General features: G+C 52.5%; 2 protein-coding genes across 4 annotated transcripts in view; both read left to right on the top strand.

Annotated features, from left to right (window-relative positions):
* Nucleotides 1–1,176: 1,176 nt before the first annotated feature.
* On the top strand, nt 1,177–3,613 carry TP53RK (TP53 regulating kinase; the record flags this gene model as incomplete). Its single annotated transcript, XM_080716255.1, has 2 exons — nt 1,177–1,438; nt 3,135–3,613. 2 exons carry the CDS (start codon nt 1,177–1,179, stop codon nt 3,611–3,613), a joined length of 741 nt encoding a protein of 246 aa, XP_080572381.1.
* The window catches only part of SLC13A3 (solute carrier family 13 member 3), a gene marked incomplete at both ends in the record, with an annotated part of 94,326 nt that continues 74,145 nt past the window's right edge, over nt 1,198–21,378 (top strand). For 2 of the 3 annotated variants that reach the window (XM_080716251.1, XM_080716252.1), the window contains one exon: nt 21,069–21,179. In XM_080716251.1, the coding sequence (XP_080572377.1) occupies nt 21,069–21,179 (111 nt within the window). Of the gene's footprint in view, nt 1,506–21,068; nt 21,180–21,378 lie in introns of those variants that run through there. The other variant, XM_080716253.1, reaches the window with a different exon arrangement.

The raw sequence follows: 21,378 nt of genomic DNA on the forward strand, positions 1-21,378 counted from the left end.
TTGAGCAGAACCAAGGACTGAGTGTTTATCCTAAGCACAGTGGGGAGCCATTGAATGCAGCCAGAACCAGTCTGACCTCGGAGAGCCTGGCTGTTGTAAATATGTTGCACAGTGGCTTTCTAACGCAGGGTTCAGATGAATGTGGTAACCCTGGAGATAGCTATGCGGACTCTGACAATTATGATAATGAAGCCATACACTTGAGAAACTGAGCGTAATAAATAGAACTGGTTCTGAGTGAGGTCTGAGCGGGCTAGGCTGGTGAAAGGTGCCCAGAGGCCACGTTAAGCCAACACAAAAGGTCTAATATTTGAGAAGGGACCTGCTGTGTGTATGAATGAAAGCCAGGGACGTGGAGTGGAGGAGCTGGTGTCATAGCAACGGTAGGACCAAAGGGCCTTTGCTCAGTATTTTAAAGTGGGCTCAGCGACTGTGGGGAAGGGGCGGGGAGGAAAGCAAACACGTGAAGGGCATTTGTTGGCCCCGGGGCACTTGACCATTGCATTCTAATGAGCTTCTATCGAAACAGAGCTGATCACTCCATTCTGAAGATCCGGACCCTGGAACTGATGACGTCGGTGGGGTGGTACATCACATGAAGAGCCAGGCCAGGAGCTTATGGCTGTACCCCAGCAGCTCTGTCCAGCCACCTTTCTCGCTTGTAGAGCACGGTCTCCACCTGTGGAGGCGGAAATTGCCACCGCTCACCAGTCTGGCTTTCTCTGCGGCTAAGGTGAAGTCACACGGGCCAACAATGGTCCTGTCCTGCAGAGGTCGACTGGGAAGGAGAGGGGCGTGTCAGCGTTCTTGTTTCAAGCCACACAACAGGTGTGGGGCAGAGAGTCCATAAAACGTTTTCCTCAAGAGGCGCTGGTTTTTTCGAAAAAGCAGAAAAATTGGGGGACTGTCCCCAAAGGCGAACGCGCGTGGCCGAGGGCTTCCAGGGAGAGCGGGGAGGAGCTGCCTTCGGAGAGCGGCCGAGCACTGTCGGAGACGGACGAGGAGAGGAGAGGCGACCGGTCGGGAGGCGGAACCATTCCCCCGGGGCGGAAGTGCCGGGGGGAAGGTGTTGAGGGGCGGAAGAGGTCCGAGGTTTCCGGAGCGGGCGGAAGTGCCGCCGGCGACTTCCGGAAAGAGTTGAAAGGAGGCTCGGGACGCCCCGCCTGGCGTGCGGGCATGGCCGGGGCTGGCGAGGAGCCGGGCCCCGAGGCCGAGGCGCTGGCCGCCGCCCGGGAGCGGAGCAGCCGCGTCCTGAGCGGCCTGGAGCTGCTGAAGCAGGGCGCCGAGGCGCGCGTGTTCCGCGGCCGCTTCCAGGGCCGCGCCGCGGTGGTGAAGCACCGCTTCCCCAAGGGCTACCGGCACCCGGCGCTGGAGGCGCGGCTCGGCCGGCGGCGGACGGTGCAGGAGGCCCGGGCGCTGCTCCGCTGCCGCCGCGCAGGTGAGGCGGGCCCGGGGCCCGGCCCGGGGGAGGGAGGGATCCCAGGGCTCTGCGCCTCCGTTTACCGGTTTCCCGTTGGTACGGTCTGCCTCTCTTCTTTTAGGAGATCATATTTATGCATGCGTTCATTCATTTATTTATTTATTCATTCATTCATTCTTAATCCACACTGGCTTGCACCGACCAGCGTTTGGCTGAGAGCCTCCCGCCCGCTTCGCATCTAGGCACGGCTACAATGGTCAGTGTTGGACGTGTTTTCCCTCCTGTGCGGCGGTTTCCCTCTTTGTTCCCTTGCCATTTCTCGTCCTTATCTCTAAGTTCATCAGCTTTAAGAAGCAGTTTTAAGCAGCGCCGGTCGTGGTGGTGCAGGCCCGTGATCTCAGTACTTGGGAGGCTGAGAGCGAAGGACCGCAGGTTTAAGACTAGTCTCATCAACTACACCCTTAGCAACTTAGCGAGACCCTGTTTCAAAGTAAAGAATAAGAATAGGGCGGAGCGTGTGTTTCTGGCTCAGACTCAGGGTGCCCTTGGGTTCAATCTCCAGGCCGCCCCCCCCCAAAAAAAAAGAAATGGAAAAAATGGATACATTTAACAAGTATTTGCCTTGTATCTAGACTCCCTGGGTTCATATGCTCCCTGCGCTCGCTGCTTCGTTTGTGTCCTTTCAATAAGTTTAGCCTCTCCACTGTTAACTCACTGGTGAAGTGGATGTCGTAGTAGAGGTATCCATCGTACAGGGCTGTGACCATTAGATGATGCACATATGCCATAGGTTATGTTTGAATATATGCCTGGCACATAGCACTCAGTATATGCAGACTTCATTACATTGTTTATTTTGTCATTAAAGAACCCTGTACCCCACCCTCAGAAACCTTGTCTTCAGATGGGAAACTGAGGCTCATAGAGGGGACTTAACTTGGCCATGTTTACACAACTAAGAATGGGTGATCCCTGTGACTCAGAAGCACTGTCCACACTTCTTGCTCTTTTTACAAGTAGTATTATTATTTTTTTTTTTTTGGCACCTACTCTGTACCAGGACAGTATTAGATGCTGGGACATCTGAGGGATTCAGCAGTAAACAACCAGGTGCATCGCCAACCTTCAGAGATTTAATGAAGTTATTTGTGTGTGTGTTGTCCGTTTTCACCCTATGATATAAGTTCTATTAAAGCGTGGTGTCATGGCTTCCTTGTTTATTACTGTATCTCCACTGACATCTCAGTTTCTAGAAGTGTCCTAAGCATGGTTGACATTCCATCAAGATTCACTGACCGAATTTATTGGAGGTATTGTCATGTTATAGTAGCAGAAATGGAGGCTTAAAGAAGTTAATGAAACTTCAAGTTGCACAACTAACAGGGAAGGGAAGTGGGATCTGAATCCTGTCCTCTCTAAGCCTACAGACTGCTTGGCCTCCTCTTTATGTCCTTGGCAGGTTAAAAACTGCCCGTGCTCCCCCTTCTGGCCCTTTGATTTGTTTATTCCTTAGGGAGTAAGTGTGGCAGGTGAAATCCAGCTGTTAGGGGTGCCGTGGTTTCGAAAGAGGCTTTGGTACCTCCCAGCTGAGCTGTGGACGGTCTCAGGCATAGTTCCTCAGGGCTTGAGTCTGAAAAACTGGCTCAGTCTGAAAATTAAGTTTTCCATCCAAAGGAAGAATTCAGCCCAGTAACCACTTCTGTGTTGATTGCAGGAATAGCTGCCCCAGTTGTATTTTTTGTGGACTATGCTTCCAACTGCTTATATATGGAAGAAATTGAAGGCTCAGTGACTGTTCGAGATTACATTCAATCCACTCTGGAGACTGAAAAAACTCCCCAAAGCCTCTTCGGCTTAGCCAAGATGATTGGGCAGGTTTTGGCTAGAATGCACGATGAAGACCTCATTCACGGCGATCTCACCACCTCCAACATGCTTCTGAGGCCCCCCGCGGAGCAGCTGAACATTGTGCTCATAGACTTTGGGCTGAGTTTCATTTCGGGACTTCCAGAAGATAAGGGAGTAGACCTGTACGTCCTGGAGAAGGCCTTCCTCAGTACCCACCCCAACACGGAGACTGTGTTTGAAGCCTTTCTGAAGAGCTACTCTTCCTCCTCCAAAAAGTCCAGGCCAGTGCTAAAGAAATTGGATGAAGTGCGCCTGAGAGGAAGAAAGAGGTCCATGGTGGGGTAGAGGAATGTGTCCGGCAACCACACAGTTACACTGTTTTTCACAGTAAGTTTGAAGAAGTGCTACAAATGAGATTAGATCTCAATAAACATGCCGGGATATTTTTAAGTGGTGTGTGATGGTTAAGTCATTGTCACCTGCAGTCCACCGTGCTCAAGAGCTTACTGTGCACCTGAGACATGTTTGAGGCAGAACCGGGCATTTAAAGTCAGCCTAGGCCAGGCTTCCTCCCATGCGTGACTTGTACACCTCATGTACTTGGCCTGGAGGGAGGAACCATGTGATGAGATCGTGGTTCTTGGAACTCCTGCTGAGACGGGCAGTCTCAGCTGGGGCGGTATGTCTTTACCAGCCCCTAACCCAGCATCCCGTGTTGCTGTGCACATGGTGCATTCAACTAGGAACCAGCGTCGTGGGATATAACCTACACTTTAAAGATGAAGTGGAGACGCAGACTACAAAATACCAGTGTATGATTTTATGAAACTGTCTCAAGTACGTGTGTAGACATAGGCATGTGCCGGGTTTGAAATAAAATATACTTCTTTTTGAGAGTCATGGGGAAAAGATGAAAAATGCTGCTTGACCGCAACTTTTCTTTTTTTTTTTTTTCTTCCTTTTTTTTTGGTGGTACTGGGGTTCCTGGAAACTCTTCTACCTCTGGGCTACACTCCCAGACCGATTTTTATATTTTTATTTAAAAACAGGGTCTTTAAAGCCAGCGCGGCTGGCTTCGAACCTGCGCAATCCTCCTGTCTCCGCCTCCCAAGCGCGGGGATTACAAGTGTGCACCACCACGCCCGGCTGACCGCAACATTTCTCTTAAAAAAAAGCAGTTTTATAGCTTTCAGGTAACTGGAAATTATGTAGCATTGTTTTTATTTTTCTTGCTCTGCACTTTTATGGTTAACTTCCAGTTATTACAAGTGAGTGATAAAAAGTTATTTTAAACTTATATAAGTTAAAAAAAAGTGAGTTAATTACAGGCAGTAAGTCGAGCAAAAATAGTCAAGTGGCATGTGAATAAAATGAAATAGAGTCTGATTTAAGGAACAGGACCACTGAATTAGGACACAAAGTACCAGGAGCTTTCAGCCTTGTCCAGGTGTGTTGTGAGATAATACCCTTCCTCCTGGAGGCTCCAGTCAGCAAATGGTTTGAATGCCCTTTATGTGCCTGGAGCCTCTCTGGGTACTTGGTACAGCTCTGAGCAAACCGGTCCCAGTGCCTGCTTTTACAGTGAGCATCCCAGTGGGCCCAGGACCATGTTTTTTTGTCCACACAGCCACTGCCCACCTGAGTGCTCTGTACCTGGCCGATGGCCAGGAACAAATGAAAACTTCCCTTCCTGGGTAGTTGGGGCTAGTAGAGAGAAGAAGGAATTCTTGTCTGTCAGGAGTTTTCATACTGGATCTAAAACACCTCCAAGTTAGGCATGTCCACTTTATAGATGGAGAACTGGCTTTATAAAGAGAGAACTTGTCCAAGCTGTCAGGGAACAAGAGCAACTTTTACCTGGCTCCAGAGTTCGCGGTTTTCCTACTGATTCTTTAAAAAATGAGACACTGGATCTGACACCTTTTATGTATTGCCATTGTACAACATCTTCAAAGTAAGGGCCAGAGGAGCTGGCAAGAATTTTCCCAGCTAATATTCTCAACACAAGTGAGCTGGCCTTTCCTTAGCGTCCTCTTCTTCCAGCAGGCCCCACGCCTACCTCGTGTGCGCGATAACATCGTAGGGCTCATGGCGTCCAGTCATTGGAGATAACGCAGGGGACGGGAAGGTGGTCCTTATTTTCGAGAGACAAAGTAGGCAGGGGTTTCTGAGTGCTGAGTGAAGCTGTAAAAGGAACCACATGGAAGGAAGGAGAGTGGGGATGTCCCCACGGGAGGAGGCTCCTGTACCAAGTTGGTGGAGGAGGAACATCCTTGAGGAGCAAGGTCCACGTGGCAAGCAGGCGGAAAGGCAGAAAAGGAGAGCAGAGCCGTGGGCGAGGCCCTGCCACACCGGCCCTGGGCAAGGTGGATCTCCTTATGGAACCCCGAGGCTCTAAGCGGGTGAAGTCTGAGTAGGGTTTCGAGAGCGCTGCACTGGTTGCTGACCCAAAGAGAACCATCAGCACAAGAGCGGAAGAAGATCCTGGACTGGCATGGCGGCTGCGGGAGCCGTGGGGAGCCTGCTGCAGGCTCTGGGCACGAGGCCTGGTTAGCGGCAGGTGGCAGCGGCAGGCAGCAAATACTGGTGATCCCTTAGCAAAGAGACAGACACAGCCGCGGCCTGTGAAGGGTTAACAACTGATCCTAATTGAGCAGTGGGTTCCTGGCCTTTTCAGGGTTTCACAAAGGTCCCAGGAGCCCTGTGTAGCTCTAGATTCCTCGGAGTTCACTGGGAAAAGACGGTGCTGTGCAGCGACACAGCAACAGGCCAGCCGCTTCACGTGAAGCCCCACCAGGGCCCAGGCAGACATGGCTAACAATCCCCTTACACGTGTGGAAACAGTCATGTGAGCCATCATGTCCTCGGGCCACATGGGATTCACAGCCAAGTTTTTAACATCTAGCTTTAGCAGTTACTAAGTTCTTTGCAGTCATTGACCCGTCTTAGAGTAAGCAAATGAGGCACACATAAATTAAGTCTTGCCAGAGTCACTCGGAGTGTCAGAGCCAGGAAATGTGTTATGACACTGAGGTGTGTCCACCACTAAAAAGAAAACCAGCCAGTATTTCCTTGAATGTAAAGTGCGCTCGTGGCCAGTTCATGGGGCCAGGAGAGGAAGTGTGTTAAGGCCTGGTAGGGAACTCTGTGTGAAGCCCCGGTCGCTAAAGGAGATGTGCTGGCCGAGGGGTTCCAGCCGCCTGCGCTGACAAAGACACCTATGGTATAATCTGATGGACCTAAGAAGTGAAACCTAACCCCAATTCTGCCTTCAGTAAAGCATTATTTTCAAAAGCAGGCTGCTGAGCCCAGAGTAGTGGCGCACGCTTGTAATCTCAGTACTTAGGAGGCTGAGACTGGAGGATCATGTAGGTTTGAAGCCAATCTCAGCTACTTAAGTGAGGCTCTCAGCAACATAGTGAGACACTGTTTCCAAATAAATATAAAATATGTACGGGAGTGTAGCCTGGAGATAGAAAGCCCCTGAGTTCCATCCCCAGCACATACACACACACAAAAAAGGCAGCTGGCCTGTAGGCCATGGTTTGCCAATTTGCTTTTTTTTTTTTTTAACTCAAATATGTGTCTGGATCCTGGAGTTTTTCTGTGCCCCTTACCCTTGTGCCACAAGCAAGTGAGCCTGTCTGGCCAGCTGTCACTGCCCGCTCACAGGGGAGCCCCGCCTTCCTTCGGGAACCAGGAGTCTCCTTGAGTCTGATCTGGGCCACACAACTCCGAAGGCCATGGCTTCCTTGTGCCACCAGAGGTCGCAGGTTACTGTCATCCACTGCAAACAGGTAGCGATAAACCGGAAGCTGCCTCCTCTCCCCTCCCTCTCTCCCTTCGTCCACTCTTCTTCCCCCGTTGCTGGGCCTGGCCTCAGTGTTTCTGTGTCGAAGGTCTGAGACTGGGCTGAGAGTCTGTGTTTCTCACAAGTCCCCGGCCGGTGCTGAGGCTGCTGTTCTGAGTGCCACCCCCCTAAGGAAAGTCAGGATCTGTCAGGAGAGCCGGGCGTGGTGGCGCACACTTGTAATCCCAGCATTCGGGAGGCTGAGACCCGAGGACTGCGGTTCGAGGACAGCCTCAGCTACTTAGTGAGGCCCTTTGCAACTCAGTGAGACCCGGTTTCAAAATAAAGAATAGAAAATAGGACTGGGGGTGTAGCACAGAGGTAGAATGCCCCTGGGTTCAGTCACCAGTACCCAAAACAAACAACAGTAACAAAAATCGGGATGTGGCTGCTGGGCGGGCCAGAAGTGAGTTGCCTGCCCTGCCCTGCACAGACGAGGGAGCGGGGGCTGCTTCGAGATGCTGAGCGGCATTTCCAGTCATTAGCCTGCAACTGCAGAGACCGTGCTAAATGCTGTCTGCTGCCTACAGAAGCCGGGGTCCCCCTTGTTCCCTTTAGACAGAACCCCGATTGTCCAGGTGTTTGTTAGGTGAAGCTCAGATGGTTCCCGATGGAGGGGTGGGCATGTGGCTCCATTCTAGCCAGTCAGACACACACGAATCTGTAAGGAGAGTTTCTGTGGATGGTTTAATGTCTTAGAGTCAAGGAGGTGAGAGCTGTCTCCCCGCCCTGGCAACAGCACCGCCCGGAGAGCGGCTCTGAAGGCACAGGAGTCGAGGAGAGGGCCGTGGCGGGCAGAGTGAGAGTCTCCTTAGCCTGGTCTGAAAAGCCGCCTCTCCTTGGCTCCTTACATGCCAAAGTAGACATCTTTAAAGTTGAAGTTGCTGCCAATCTGTTTTCTGTCACCAGAAGCCCAAAGCATTCAGACCCAAACAGATACAGCCCCAGCCCTACAAAGCCCTGCTTGTTGACAGCATCTCACTCCTTACTTGGGGGATGGGGACGCTTGAGACCCTCTGGGCCAGAGTACGGGCAGCAGCAGGCAGACACGGCCTTCTCTCCAAGGATGGCAGCAGATATGTTGGCCCAGCCCCAGCCCACTCAGCGCCTGCCAGTCCCCGCCTCCGGCCCCCTCTGCACACCTGGAGAGGTCCCAAATGAGGGACTAGGCTGGGGCAGGCTGGTTGCTGTACTTACTGCAGGCATTTTCGGTAGGATCGCAGAATGTGAGTTTTTCTGGTTGCCAGTGTTAGGCAAACGGGATGGTTTCATTCATAAAGAAATCCAGTCATCGCTGGGCGTGGTGGCGCACGCTTGTAATCCCCGCGCTTGGGACACGGAGACAGGAGGATCGCGCAGGTTCGAAGCCAGCCGCACTGGCCTAAGAGACCCTGTTTCCAAATATAAAAGTATAAAATAGGTCTGGGGGTGTAGCCCTAAGGTAGAAGGGCTTCCAGGAACCCCAGTACCACCAAAAAAAAAAAAAAAAAAAAAAAAAAAAAAAAGAAATCCAGTCATCTGACTTCTCTGGAGAGATGCCAGATGAGCTCGCAGGGCCCTGTTCCTCCCTACTGCCCTCCACCCAGGCTGCCTGCCAGTCCCCGGCCTCTTCACCTGTCCTGCTGAGCCTCTCGGTACAGACTCAAGAGGGGAGGGGGAGTCTTCTCATGCTCCCCTGCAAGCACCTCAGTCTGGACCTTTAGGTAGGGTGGCCTTCCCCGGGGCTCTGGGTACCTCCACTCTCCCACTCCACCCTCGGCCTCTGCTCCTAACAACTTGCACTTCGGAACCCAGCCCCTCAGCCTCACCTGGGATCCCGGACCATCTTCCACCCCTGACCAGCCGGGCCAGCCCCGCATCCTGTCAGCTCTGCAGTCAAAGCGTAATCAGGTCACCCGGGCCGGTGTGACTTGAGGGTCCCAGGGATGGGCACGTGCTGGCGCTTGAGCTCAGCTCCCATGGGTGGATGGGTTTGGCACTTCGTTACATCCGGCTCTTCTGTATTTCTCCTACATTTCTATAAAAGGCGTAGGAATCCGTGAATGGAATCTACCACAGCGCCCCCTCCTGACAGCCTGGGGAGCTGCTAAATCTCTGTGAAGCTTGTCCTCGGCCTGTACAAACCCCGCTGTGGCCCCGCTCACTCAGGACCCATGGGCCCACCTGCCCCACCCAGCACTCGCGCTGCGTCTCCCTCTGCGAGAGCCACACCTTGCCCTCCGCCAATGCCAGTCACGCTCCTCCAAGGCCTTGGCGCTCCCTGTTCGCTCGCCTGGAGCGTGGGGCCTGCCCTGGCCTCCCCTGCGGCGGCACCCTGATATCCTTATGCACCTGCCGCCTTGTCCCCTCTGGGCCGTGGGCTCTGGGCAGGAGCCTCGTTTGGCCCACAGCTCCAGCCCCACTTTCTCAAACGCGCTCTGAACAGTGACTGAACTGAGATGAGTTCCCTCTCACACACCCAGCCCGCTTGTTGAACAGTCAGGGATTCACAGGCGCCTTCCTCCCGCCGCTTCTCGCACACACGCCATGCACACACGCGCTCCACCTACCCACGGTCCTGCCTGCTGGAAGCAAAGCCTCTGCCCTGTGGTCCTGGCCTGTGCTTTGGAACAAAAAACAGTCAGAACCCCGGGGGTCGGTGCTGATCAAAGGCGCGTGGGGTTTGCAGCCTTCACCCGCTGCCCGGGGTGGGGGAGGGCAGGGGTGGCCACAGCTCCGGGCCTTCCAGGGTGAGGAAAGCCCGCGAGCCAAGTGCGTGACCTCCCGGGACGACACGGGGACCGATCCGGAGCCCAGCGTGAGGGCTCTGCGGAGTCCGCTGCAAGGCCAATATTGCTCTTGGAGCTGCGGGGCCTCGGGTGAAGCGCCATGCTGGGAGGCGCTGCCACCCAGGGAGGGGGACGCGGAGGGGAAGGAGGCTTAGGTCCCTTTGGGGGGTGGGTTTTGCTGGTCGTGCCCCTCACTCTCCTCTTTCCTGCTTTGCTCTCCATAGCATTAAGCATCATGTGATACGCTGTGCACGTGACTCCTCTGTCACTGGGTAGAAAGACCCAAACGAGAGCTGTGTGCGGCCTTTGGCTTGGCCACTGTTGTGGCTCCAGCTCCAGAGGATGCTGGCGCCCTGCGCCCTGCTGAGCGTGCTACCCACGGTGCACTGCTGCTGCTCGGTCAACCCTGCTGAGCGCTCCCCATGGATGGGAACCCACGGTCACTGCAGTCTAATGGGATGCTCGAAAGCTGGCCCAGTCGTTGAACACAGATCCATCCTCCACTAGACCAGGCCCTATCTGGCCAGGTGGCCGGGGCCATAAAGGACTTCTTGTTGTCCTGGAGTCGAGCCTGGCAGGGGAGAGCTTCACGCGGAGTCATGTCAAGAAGGGAGTAATAGCCGGGCGCGGTGGCGCACGCGTGTCATACCCGCGCTTGGGAGGCTGAGACAGGCACAGGTTCGAAGCCAGCCTCAGCTACTGAGTGAGGCTTTCAGCAACTTACTGAGACCCTATTTCCAAATAAAATATAAAATAGGTCTGGGAGGATAGCCCGGAGGTAGAAAAACCCCTGGGTTCCACCCCCAGTACCACACAAAAACAAATAAGCAAATAAATAATTAAGAAGGGCGTAACAGCAGAGATGGGGTGCAGGTGAGGCGGTAGCCCCCAGCAGGGCTGAGTGTCTTTGGGTTGGGTGGTCACGGGGCCCCTGAAGAGGTGATGGAGTGACAAGAGGAGGCCGTCGTGAGGTGGTGAGGGCGGGAAAGGTGCCCAGAGAGACCTGGGCAGAGGGGCAGGGGGCAGAGGACAGGTGTGTCCAAGGAGAGCAAGCAGGCTCCGCAGACTGTGGTGCGCAGGGCCAGGAGGAGGGAGGCGGCGCCGGCGCTTCACTAAGCCCCAGCTCGGTGCTCGGTGCTCGGCGTGCAGCCCGCCCTGGATGCTGGGCGAGGCTGCCATTCATATCGCTCTCACGCCGTCCAGCTGTTTTCCAGTTAAAGCTCATTAATGCCACTTAACGAGGGGCGGATCGATCGCTGGCCCCACGCAAAACAAATAGGCCAAGTGCTCAGAGCCCTGGCCGGCCTTTCTGGGGCCACCCGGACACCGCAGCTCCACTCACAGGTCACTGAGGGCGCAAACGCCCAGTGTGCGCGGGGCCAGGCGGCTTGTGAAGAAGCGGAGGCTGCCCGGCTCCTGGCCCAGCTCCGCTCTGCCTGCCGCCCTTGGGAAGCGCCTCCCTCCTCACCCCCTGGAGATGGCACCCAGGAGCATCCTACCTCGGAACTACACCCCCAGCCCTTTTTATTATTATTTTTGTTTTGAAACAGGCTCACCAGGTTGCTGAGCGTCTGGCTAATTGCTGAGGCTGTCCTCGAACCCATGATGAAGTGCCGGTGTTACAGGTGTGCACCACCACACCCAGTTGTCATTTCTCACTTATCCTCCATTATTAAGTAAGTGTGAAGATGGTCTTTTCCCCATTATTTATACACTGGTCAGTATGAAGTTTTATATGCATTTCTATGTAAAGTTCCTAGCATAGTGCCGGAATACAGTATTTTGTTTTTTGGGGGTACTTGTGGGCGGAATCCAGGAGCTTTCTGCCTCTGGGCTACACTCCCAGCCCTATTTTATAATTTATTTGGAAACAGTGTCTCGCTAAGTTGCTGAGAGCCTCACTAAGCTGAGGCTGGCTTGGAACCTGTGCCATCCTCCTGTCTCAGTCTCCCAAGCACAGGGATTACAAGCGTGCGCCACCACGCCCAGCTGGAGCAGTTTTATAAATAGTAGAAACTGTCACCTCAGGGAAGCTGTGAGCACCTAAGACACATTTTCTAGTTTGCATGGGCACCAGTGTTCAGCGCGGCCAGCTCAGTGCGTGCCTGCCATCAGCTGAGGTCAGCAGCTGGGTTTAGCAGCCTGGAGTCGGAAGATGCCCAGAGGAGCCAGGGCAGTGAGTGTCCAGCCAGTGGCCAAGGCAGGGAGGCAGAACGAACGGGCTTGACCTGTCCTGTTGAGCATCTTTGTGTGTGTGGTGGGGGCATTCTACTTCTGAGCTACTCCCTCAGCCCCATTTCATTTTTTTTATTTGGAAACAGGGTCTCCCTGAATTGTGGAGGGCCTCGCTAAGTTGCTGAGGCTGGCCATGAACCTGCGATCCTCCTGCCTCAGCCTCCTGAGTGAGTACTGGATCACAGGTTGTGCCGCCACCCCCAGCTTCTCTGAGCATCTTTAAAGGGAAGGAGGAGGGAGGCAGCTGAGGTTTTCCTCTATCAGGAGGAGCCTCTGGAAGTCAGGTGTGTGTCAGATTCCTTCACCCCATAAGCCAAGACTCCTGCTCTCCTGATGGCCCCCAGGAGAGCTGCTGGGGGCTCAGATGGGGCAGGGAGAGCCGTGTGTGTCCTGGGACTCTCAGCCCTTTGTGCACGAGGTCACCTCGCTGTGCGACCCTGGACAACTGTCTTCATCTTGCTGAGTCTGCTTCCTCATCTGCCCAGTGGACATTCCTGGTCTAGATGAAAGCAAAGGTTAGTGAAACCATCCATGGGCTGTGGGTGCTCTTAAACATCTTCCCCCACAGTCGACTTCCTTTTTCACTGTCCAGGAGACGCAACAAAGAAAGGAGATTCACGGGCCCCTGCCTTGGCGCCACCTTTGGTCCCCGGGTTCCGGGGTCCAAGTGGTCCCGCCGGGGACCTCAGGTGCTGCAGACTCCTTCCCGTAGGAAGCTGAACTCCCGATAGAAAGGGGAAGGTGGAAGCAGTAGTTTCTGACACACTTAATGGCATAAAGCAGTCGCTTCTTGGCTCCTGGGTCATATGGGCCAGAAGTGTGGACTGGGCAGTGTGGGGAGGGCTCGTCTCTGCTCCGACACATCCGGCCTCAGCCGGAAGGCTCAGGGGCAGGGCTGGAGGCATCCGAAGGCTGCTTACGCACACACCAGTGAGCTGATGCTGGCTGTGGGCTGGGGGAATTGGGCTCCCCGGCCTTCTCTGTGTAACCACCTCGTCCGGCTTTGTTTGAATTTCAAATATGGTGGCTGGGTCTCAAGGGTGATGGTCCCCAGAGTGAGCCAACCAAACCGGAGCCCCGCAGAGCCCGGCACTTCTTCCTGTGTATGGATTGGAACATCACAAGCCCCGCCCACATTCAAGGGGTGGGACAGGTCCCCCGACTCTCAGTGGGAGTGAGTACAAATACTCATCGCTGTCAGGTATTGAACGCTTCCGCTGGGCAAGTGCCGGGCTGTGCGCTGGCCTGCTAATTCTCACGCCAACGATATGAATTATTATGATTAACTTGGAAACTCGGGCCCAGGGAGGGCAGGCCTCCTCTCGCTCAGTGATAAGCAAGGGGTCCAGACAGAACTCGAAGGCGGCTTTGTCTAATGCAGAGGAGGCAGGCTCAGACAGCTGGTGTACATGGACCTTTAGGTGGTGAGATGAGTCAGCACGCATAGAGCCCTGAAAGCTGCGTGACTGGACAGGGTGTCTCAGGCCTGTAATCCCAGTATTTGGGAGGCCAAGACAGGAGGATTGCAGATTCAAGGCTAGCCTCAGGAACTTAGTGAGACCCTGTTTCAAAATAAAAAGGGCTGGGGATGTAGTTCAGACGTAGACTCCCTCTGATTCCAACCCCTGGAAGCACAGAGAGAGAGAGAGAGAGAGAGAGAGAGAGAGAGAGAGAGAGAGAGAGAGAGGAAAGAAGAAGGAGGAGGAGGAGGAGGAGGAAGAAGAAGAAGAAGGAAGAAGGAATAAGGAGGAGGAGGAGGAGGGAGAGGAGAGGAGAGAGAAAAAGTCTGCGGCTCCTAGTGGGTGTGGTGCACGTGCTGGGTGTGATTAGCACTATTATTGTTCAGTTTGAGCCACCAGATTGGAAACTGTTCTCAGGCCAAACATGTCCTTTGACCTCCTGGATGGTTCTGGAACAGGGGAGCCAACATGGGTCCCTGATGAGACACACCCTGGTCCCAACTATTTCCACTTGAACTTTGGGGAATGGACTAGTTTCTCAACCCCCAGCTGGCCCAAGTCCCCGGGCACAGCTCTGCGCTCTGGAGCGCCGCCCTCACACCCAGGCCTGGGAGTCCAAAGTGCTCTTTGGGGGCCGCATCTCCATCCAAGGCTGCGCTGAGCCTTTGATGAAGCCACTACTGGGCTGGCTCAGGGTCAGGTCCCGCCCGGAAAGGTCACGGGGAAGGTTTCATCACAGCTTGGACGGCACAGGGAAGCAAGTTGCCCTTGGGGTTTATGGGAAGGATGGCAGCCACACACCTGGGCCCTCTCACGCCATCTCCCGGCCCCCCAGTTCCCCATCTTTGGATCTAGGGTTTGGAATGGCGCCCTAACCATGCGCTCTCCGTAATGAGTTAACTTAGCATTTTCCTCTCACTTGATTCATGCTGTAAACTTAAAGGGAGGTTTTAAAATAAGTTACAGGCAAGCCCCGCCTGGTGGCACACGCCTGTAATCCCAGTACTTGGGAGGCAGAGACAGGAGGATCGCAGGTTCAAGTCCAGCCTCAGCAACTTCGTCAAGCCCTGTTTCAAAATAAAAAATAGACCTGGGCTTATAGCTCAGAGGTAGAATGTCCCTGGGTTTAATCCCCAATACAAACCCCCCATCCTACCCTCCAAAAAAAAGAAAAAAACATTTGCCCAAAGTCAAAGGTAATTATAAGAGTAAATAAAATAAAAATCATACAGCATTATCTGATTTCCGCAAGGTAGCAAAGCCTGTGACCCTGACGCCATCTCTGCAGGTTGCAAAGGAAGGTTTGCAGAGTGGGGCGTTGTGGGGATGCTAATACCCAGCCAAGACCCCTTCCTTGAGCGATGGAGAGTTAAGAGAAATCGACACAGGAGGCAGCGTTCACTTTTTGTAACCAAATGTCATTATTTAAATATTGCACGGTACCACATAAAGTTATCTGAGAAATATCCCACCACTGCATCCAGCCCAGTGACAGCTCCTCTCTCCCACACCCTCGTCGGGCCTTCAGCAAGACCCGGCAGCTCTCCAGGCAACGTGTCCAGAAGCAAATCTGCTCTCACCGCGTCCACTATTGCCCCTCTCGTCCAAGCCGCCATCATCGCAGCCCGAGGGGTCTTTCAGATGAAAAGCACAGCCATGGGGCTGCTGCAGTAGGAAAGACAGACGGCGAGTGTGGACAAGGATGCGGAGAAACTGGAACCCTTGTACACTGCTGGCGGGATTGTAAAATCCTGTAAACCCCTGAAAACCGTCTGGCAGTTCCTTCAAAGGTTAAACCTGGAGTCACTACATGTCCCAGATATACCACTGCTAGAGATGTACCTAAGAAAATGAAAACACGTATCCACAAAAACATGTACACCAATGATCAGAGCAGGATTATTATTTACAGCCCCAAAGGCAGATAATCCAAATGTCTATCAACTCGTGAGCGGGTGATGAGGTGTGATATACAGTACAATGCAATATTATTCAGCAATAAAAAGGAATGAAGGACGCCGGGCGCGGCGGCGCACGCTTGTCATCCCCGCGCTTGGGAGGCGGAGACAGGAGGAGCGCGCAGGTTCAAAGCCAGCCGCGCTGGTGTAAGGGACCCTGTTTCCAAGTAAAAATATAAAATAGGTCTGGGAGTGCAGCCCGGAGGTAGAAGGGCTTCCAGCAACCCCAGTACCACCAAAACAACAACAACAACAACAACAACAACAAAAAAGTGTCTGAGGGAATCATGGCTGAGAGTGTTATAAACAGCGTCAGTGTGCAGGTCCAAGGAAGCGCAAAGGAAAGTTCACGCCAGCACCGCACAGCCAAGAGGGAACCACAGACACAGATCTTAGCGCAGCCAGGGTAATGCCTATTACCTGGAGGGGAACAATGATATACACTGGATACTTTCTCACCAGAAACAATGTAACTTGTGTACATGGAGGCTGTTTGAAACTTCAGGCCTCCTGTCTCTGTTTCCAAAGTCCTGGGATTATAGACATGTGCCACCACGCCTGGATAATAATGCAATCCTGAAGCCAGTGGGATACCATTTTTAAAATGCTCAATTAAAACAAACAGCCCATGCCGGGTGTGGGGGCGCACGCTCGTAATCCCCACGCTTGGGAGGCGGAGACAGGAGGATGGCGCAGGTTCGAAGCCAGCCGCGCTGGCTTAAGAGACCCTGTTTCCAAATAAAAAGTATAAAAATAGGTCTGGGAGTGTAGCCCAGAGGTAGAAGGGTTTCCAGTAACCCCAGTACAACCAAAAAACAAAAACAAAAAAACAAAACTAAAACAAACTGGCCTATCAGCCTATACAGTGAGGATAACGTCAGTCTATGTCCAGTGAAAATGGCTTCAGACACAAAGGCAGAGGAAAGATACTCTCAGAGAAACAGAAGCAGAGAACTCGTTTTGATAGACCAGAACTAAGAGGAACAATCTCAGGTCTGTGGGAAGGAAGGAAGAGCCGAGGTGAGTAGGGGAGAATATAAAAGGCCGCCTGTAAAAGAAGCTTCGTTTTCTATATATATTTATAGTGCATTTTAAAGATTATTGACTTTAAAAATTATGCCACTCGCCGGGCGTGGTGGCGCACGCTTGTCATCCCCGCGCTTGGGAGGCAGAGACAGGAGGATCGCGCAGGTTTGAAGCCAGCCACGCGCGCTGGCTTAGGAGACCCTGTTTCCAAATAAAAATGTAAAAATAGGTCTGGGAGTGTAGCCCGGAGGTAGAAGGGCTTCCAGGAACCCCAGTACCACCACCAAAAAAAAAAAAAAAAAAAAAAAAATTATGCCACTCTTGTGGAATTTATAGTGTGGCTCTGGTAAATGTGTGACAACTGGACCTCTGAGAAAAAAGAGCCCTTATTTATACATTTTATTATTTCTGTAGTATAAATATTCCCATGATGGGTGATTTCAAGATATCATCCATTCTATAGTGGGCTCATAAATTTTTTTGTGTGTGTAATTTTTTGTTTGTTTGTCTTTGGTGGTATTGGGGTTCTTGAAAGCCCTTCTACCTCTGGGCTATGCTACCAGACCTATTTTATACTTTTATTTGGAAACAGAGTCTCTTAAGCCAGCACGGCTGGCTTCAAGCCTGCGGGATCCTCCTGTCTCCGCCTCCCAAGTGTGGGGATTACAGGCGTGCGCCACCACGCCCGGCCACCACTGGAGTTAGAGAATACATAATTTAAAAAAAATAAGACTATAAAGGAATATGGAACAATGCTGTTGTAAATTTTCTGTCCCTGAAATGATATATCATCATTTGAGGGCAGACTGATAAAGATGCATGCCATAATCTCTAGTGTAATCACTAAAATTTTTTTTTTTTTGCAGGTCTGGGGATGGAACTCAGGGGCATTTGACCTCCGAGCTACACCCCCTGCCCTATTTTATATTCTTTATTTTGAAACCGGGTCTCACTGAGTTGCAGAGGACCTCACTAAGTAGCTGAGGCTGTCCGCGAACCGCGATCCTCCAGGTCTCAGCCTCCCAAACGCTGGGATTACAAGCATGCGCCACCATGCCCGGCTCGACTAAAATTTTAATACAGAAGAATTAAAGATTAATATAGGGAATAAATTGACTATCAAAAATATATTCAGAAGCCGGGCGTGGTGGCACACGCTTGTAATCCCAGTATTCGGGAGGCTGAGACCGGAGGATCGCGGTTCGCAGACAGCCTCAGCTACTTAGGCCCTCTGCAACTCAGTGAGACCCTGTTTCAAAATAAAGAATGAAAAAACAGGGCAGGAGGTGTAGCTCAGAGGTTAAATGCCCCTGGGTTCCATTCCCAGACACCCCCCCCACTATATCTATCTATCTATCTATCTTCAGGATCCGGGCCTGATGGTGCACACTTGTAATCCCAGCATTTGGGAGGCTGAGACCGGAGGATGGCGGTTCGCGGACAGCCTCAGCTACCTAGTGAGGCCCTCTGCAACTCAGTGAGACCCTGTTTCAAATAAAAGAATAAAAAAATAGAGCAGGGGGTGTAGCTTGGAGGTAGAATGCCCCTGGGTGGTTCCTTCTCCAGTAATGCAAAAAAATATATATATATATGTGTATATATATATATTTATATATAAATATATACATATTATATATAAAATATATAAAAATATATAAATATATTTATATAAATAATATAAATATATAAATAATATAAATATATATATTTTGTTGGCACAAGAGATAGCAAGAGAGAAGAGACAGAGAAACAACAAATAGAAAACAAACAGCAGGAGACACTTGAACCCATTCAGATGAACACTTCAATCAAGTATGAATGGATGTGACACTCAGTGAATGTCCAATTGTATTAAAAAACAGGACCAACTGTAGATAAGAAGCATCTTATAAATATAGAAGCATGGACAAGTTGATAGTTAAAAAACAGTAGAAAAATATATTTCCATGCAAATGTTAAGCATGAGGTAAAGTAGCGATATTAATATCATATCAGTATCTTGCGTGTTCTAAATTACACTCTTATTTTTGTTTTTTCATAGTATGGGTGTTGAGCACTGAGACACGATTCCACTGAGCTACAGCCCCAGCAGCCCCTTTTCATTTTAAGACGGGTCTGTTGGGGTCAGTGTTCTTGCAGGTGTAATCTAAAAGGCTGACCATGTAATTTAGAGGAAAGGTTCATTTTCTTACGGTTTCAGGTTCAATCCCTGTGAGGCGGGGACAGGGATCTCAGGGCCTGGTGGTGGGAGGAGGGAGAGGGAGAGGGTGGGCTGCGCTCCTACATCACAGGGCGGGGTGGGGGGGACCCATTTCTATAACCCCAAGGCCACATCCCCAGGGGCCACCTCTGGCCACACCCTCCCGGCCGGGTCACCACCCAGATAAGTCCTCGGGATTCCAGCTCTCAAGACTCAGTTCTATCAACCCCAGACAGCAAGTTTTGAGCCCTTCAAGGGGCCATTTGTATCTAACCATAACAGGATTTTAGCAAATTGTCCAGGCTGGCCTCAGACTTAGGATTCTCCTGCCTCAGCCTTCCAGATAGCTGGGGTTATAGGTGTGTACCACCAAAGCCTGGTTCTAAATTACGTGTGGCCATTGAAGGAAAAATTCTTGCAGTTTGACATGGATCTAAATGTGTGTAGAGGAAATACTGAAAATAGTAATGTTACAAGTGGGATAAGGTAAAGTGACATTAAGATAAATAAGAAGCCTGGCGCGGCGGTGACACCTGTGACCTCAGTACCTGGGAGGCCGAGACGGGAGGACCGCAGGCTCGAGGTCACTCAACAAGTAGAAAGATTCTCGTCAATCTAGCAAGACCCTGTTTCAAAATAAAAGTAAAATAAGGCTGAGGGTGTGGCTTACAGGTAGACTGTCTCTGGGTTCAATCCTGAGTAACACACACAATAATAATAATAATAATAATAATAATAATAATAATAAACAATAATAATAATATAAAAACAGGGCTAGGGATGCAGCTCAGAGGTAGAAATCCCCTGGGTTCAATCTCCAGTACAAATAAAACAATTATAAGATTTCTACATTCCACTGAAAATGCGTGAGAGCATCAGGGGACCGCAGCCGTCCGTGTCTACGCAACGTAATGCTTAGAGCAGCGCCGGGCAAGCCGGACACAGCGAATGTCTCAAGAGCGAAGGACTTCTCCCCCAAGGACGCTCCCTAGATCAAGCACAGGGCAAGGTGCTCAGCATCGGGGACCACCAGGGAAACACACCCCAAGATCACAGCGCCCCTCCACCCCCACGGGCGCGGCCACCACGAGCAAACCCCAGAAAACACATGCTAGTGAGGATGACGTGGGACGGAGCCTTGGCGGACGCTGGAGCGCTAAACGGTGCAGCGATGGAGGATGACGTGGCCGCCCCTGAAAGAAACGTGTATGACCCAGCAACTCAGTCCCCGGAAGCAGAGACCTAGGACCTGCACACCCACGTTCACAGCAGCACGATCCCCTGCTGAAAGGCAGAAGCCATCCAATGCCCATCAGAAAGGAGTGGATGCGCAAAATACGGTACATCCCTACAGTTGAATATTATTCAACATAAAAGAAAGAAATCGGACACAAGATACAACACGCATGAATTTCAAAAACATATTAAGTGAAATAAAGTTAATTACAAAAGGGCAGATATTCTATGATACCACTTCTCTAAGACCGATCAGATTCACAGAGACAGAAAGTCAGAGCTGGGTGGGGAGTGTTCCCAGGAGCCCCAAGAGGAGGGGATGGGGGGTTCTTACTCCATGGGTACAAGTTTCAGAGATATAAAACTTCTGGGGAGGGTGGGGAGGGGGAGCCAGGAAAACGCTTCAGGATTTAGGACTATGTAGCGTTTACACCAAAAGCGCGACCCAAAGGAAATTTTAAATGTGAGCCCATCACAATTAGCTGTGCTCGGCACACACCTGTGATCCCAGTACCTGGGAGGCGGAGACAGGAGGACCGCAGGTTTGAGGCCAGCCCCAGCAACTTAGCGAGACGCTCAACAAGTTAGTGAGACCTTGTTTCAAAATAAAAAATGAAAAACAGCTATCCCCAATACCCCCCCTCCACCACCACCACCAGACCAATAAAAAGCTAAGCCTGCAACTCCTGCGCGTCTATCCAGCAGGAAGGAAAAGGCTCCTCGGGCCCCTGGGTAATCTGCCCGCTTTGGGAGAGAATCAGAGCATCCAGGGCGGAGAGCTCGCCGGGCGGCCACAGTCTCCATCCCGCTGCCAGGAGGAGCTCTACAGATGCCCGGCGGCCCCCGCGGTGGGCAGGCGCTGAGCGGGACTTGAACCCGGGCACCCCGGCCAGCGCCTCCACCTGGCGGGCGCCGGGCCGCCCCGAGCCGGCGGTGCCAGGGCCCTGCGCGCTCTCCCCGCCGGGCGGAGGGGGGCGGCTCCCGCGCAGTCCCCTCCCCGCCCTCCCGGCCTTAAGCCCGCGCGGGGGCCGAGGGCCAGTCCGGCCGCGGCGCCGGGGATCGCGCGGATGGCGGCGCTGGCGGCGCTGGCCAAGAAGGTGTGGAGCGCGCGGCGGATGCTGGTGCTGCTGCTGGCGCCGCTGGCGCTGCTGCCGGTGGTCTTCGCCCTGCCGCCCAAGGTAACTCCCCGCCCCGCCGCCCTCCCAGCCTCCGCCTCCGGGCGGGCGAGCAGGCTGCTCGTCCTGCTGCTGCGAGCTCCGTGGGGAGAACACGCCGCCATCCTACCTACCCTAGCCCTAACCCTGGCCCTAGCTCTAGCCCTAGCCCTAGCCCCAGCCCTAGCCCTAGCCCTAGCCCTAGCCTTAACCCTAGCCCTAG

The sequence above is a fragment of the Muscardinus avellanarius genome (assembly GCF_963383645.1).
Source record: "Muscardinus avellanarius genome assembly, chromosome: 19".
NCBI lineage: Eukaryota > Metazoa > Chordata > Mammalia > Rodentia > Gliridae > Muscardinus > Muscardinus avellanarius.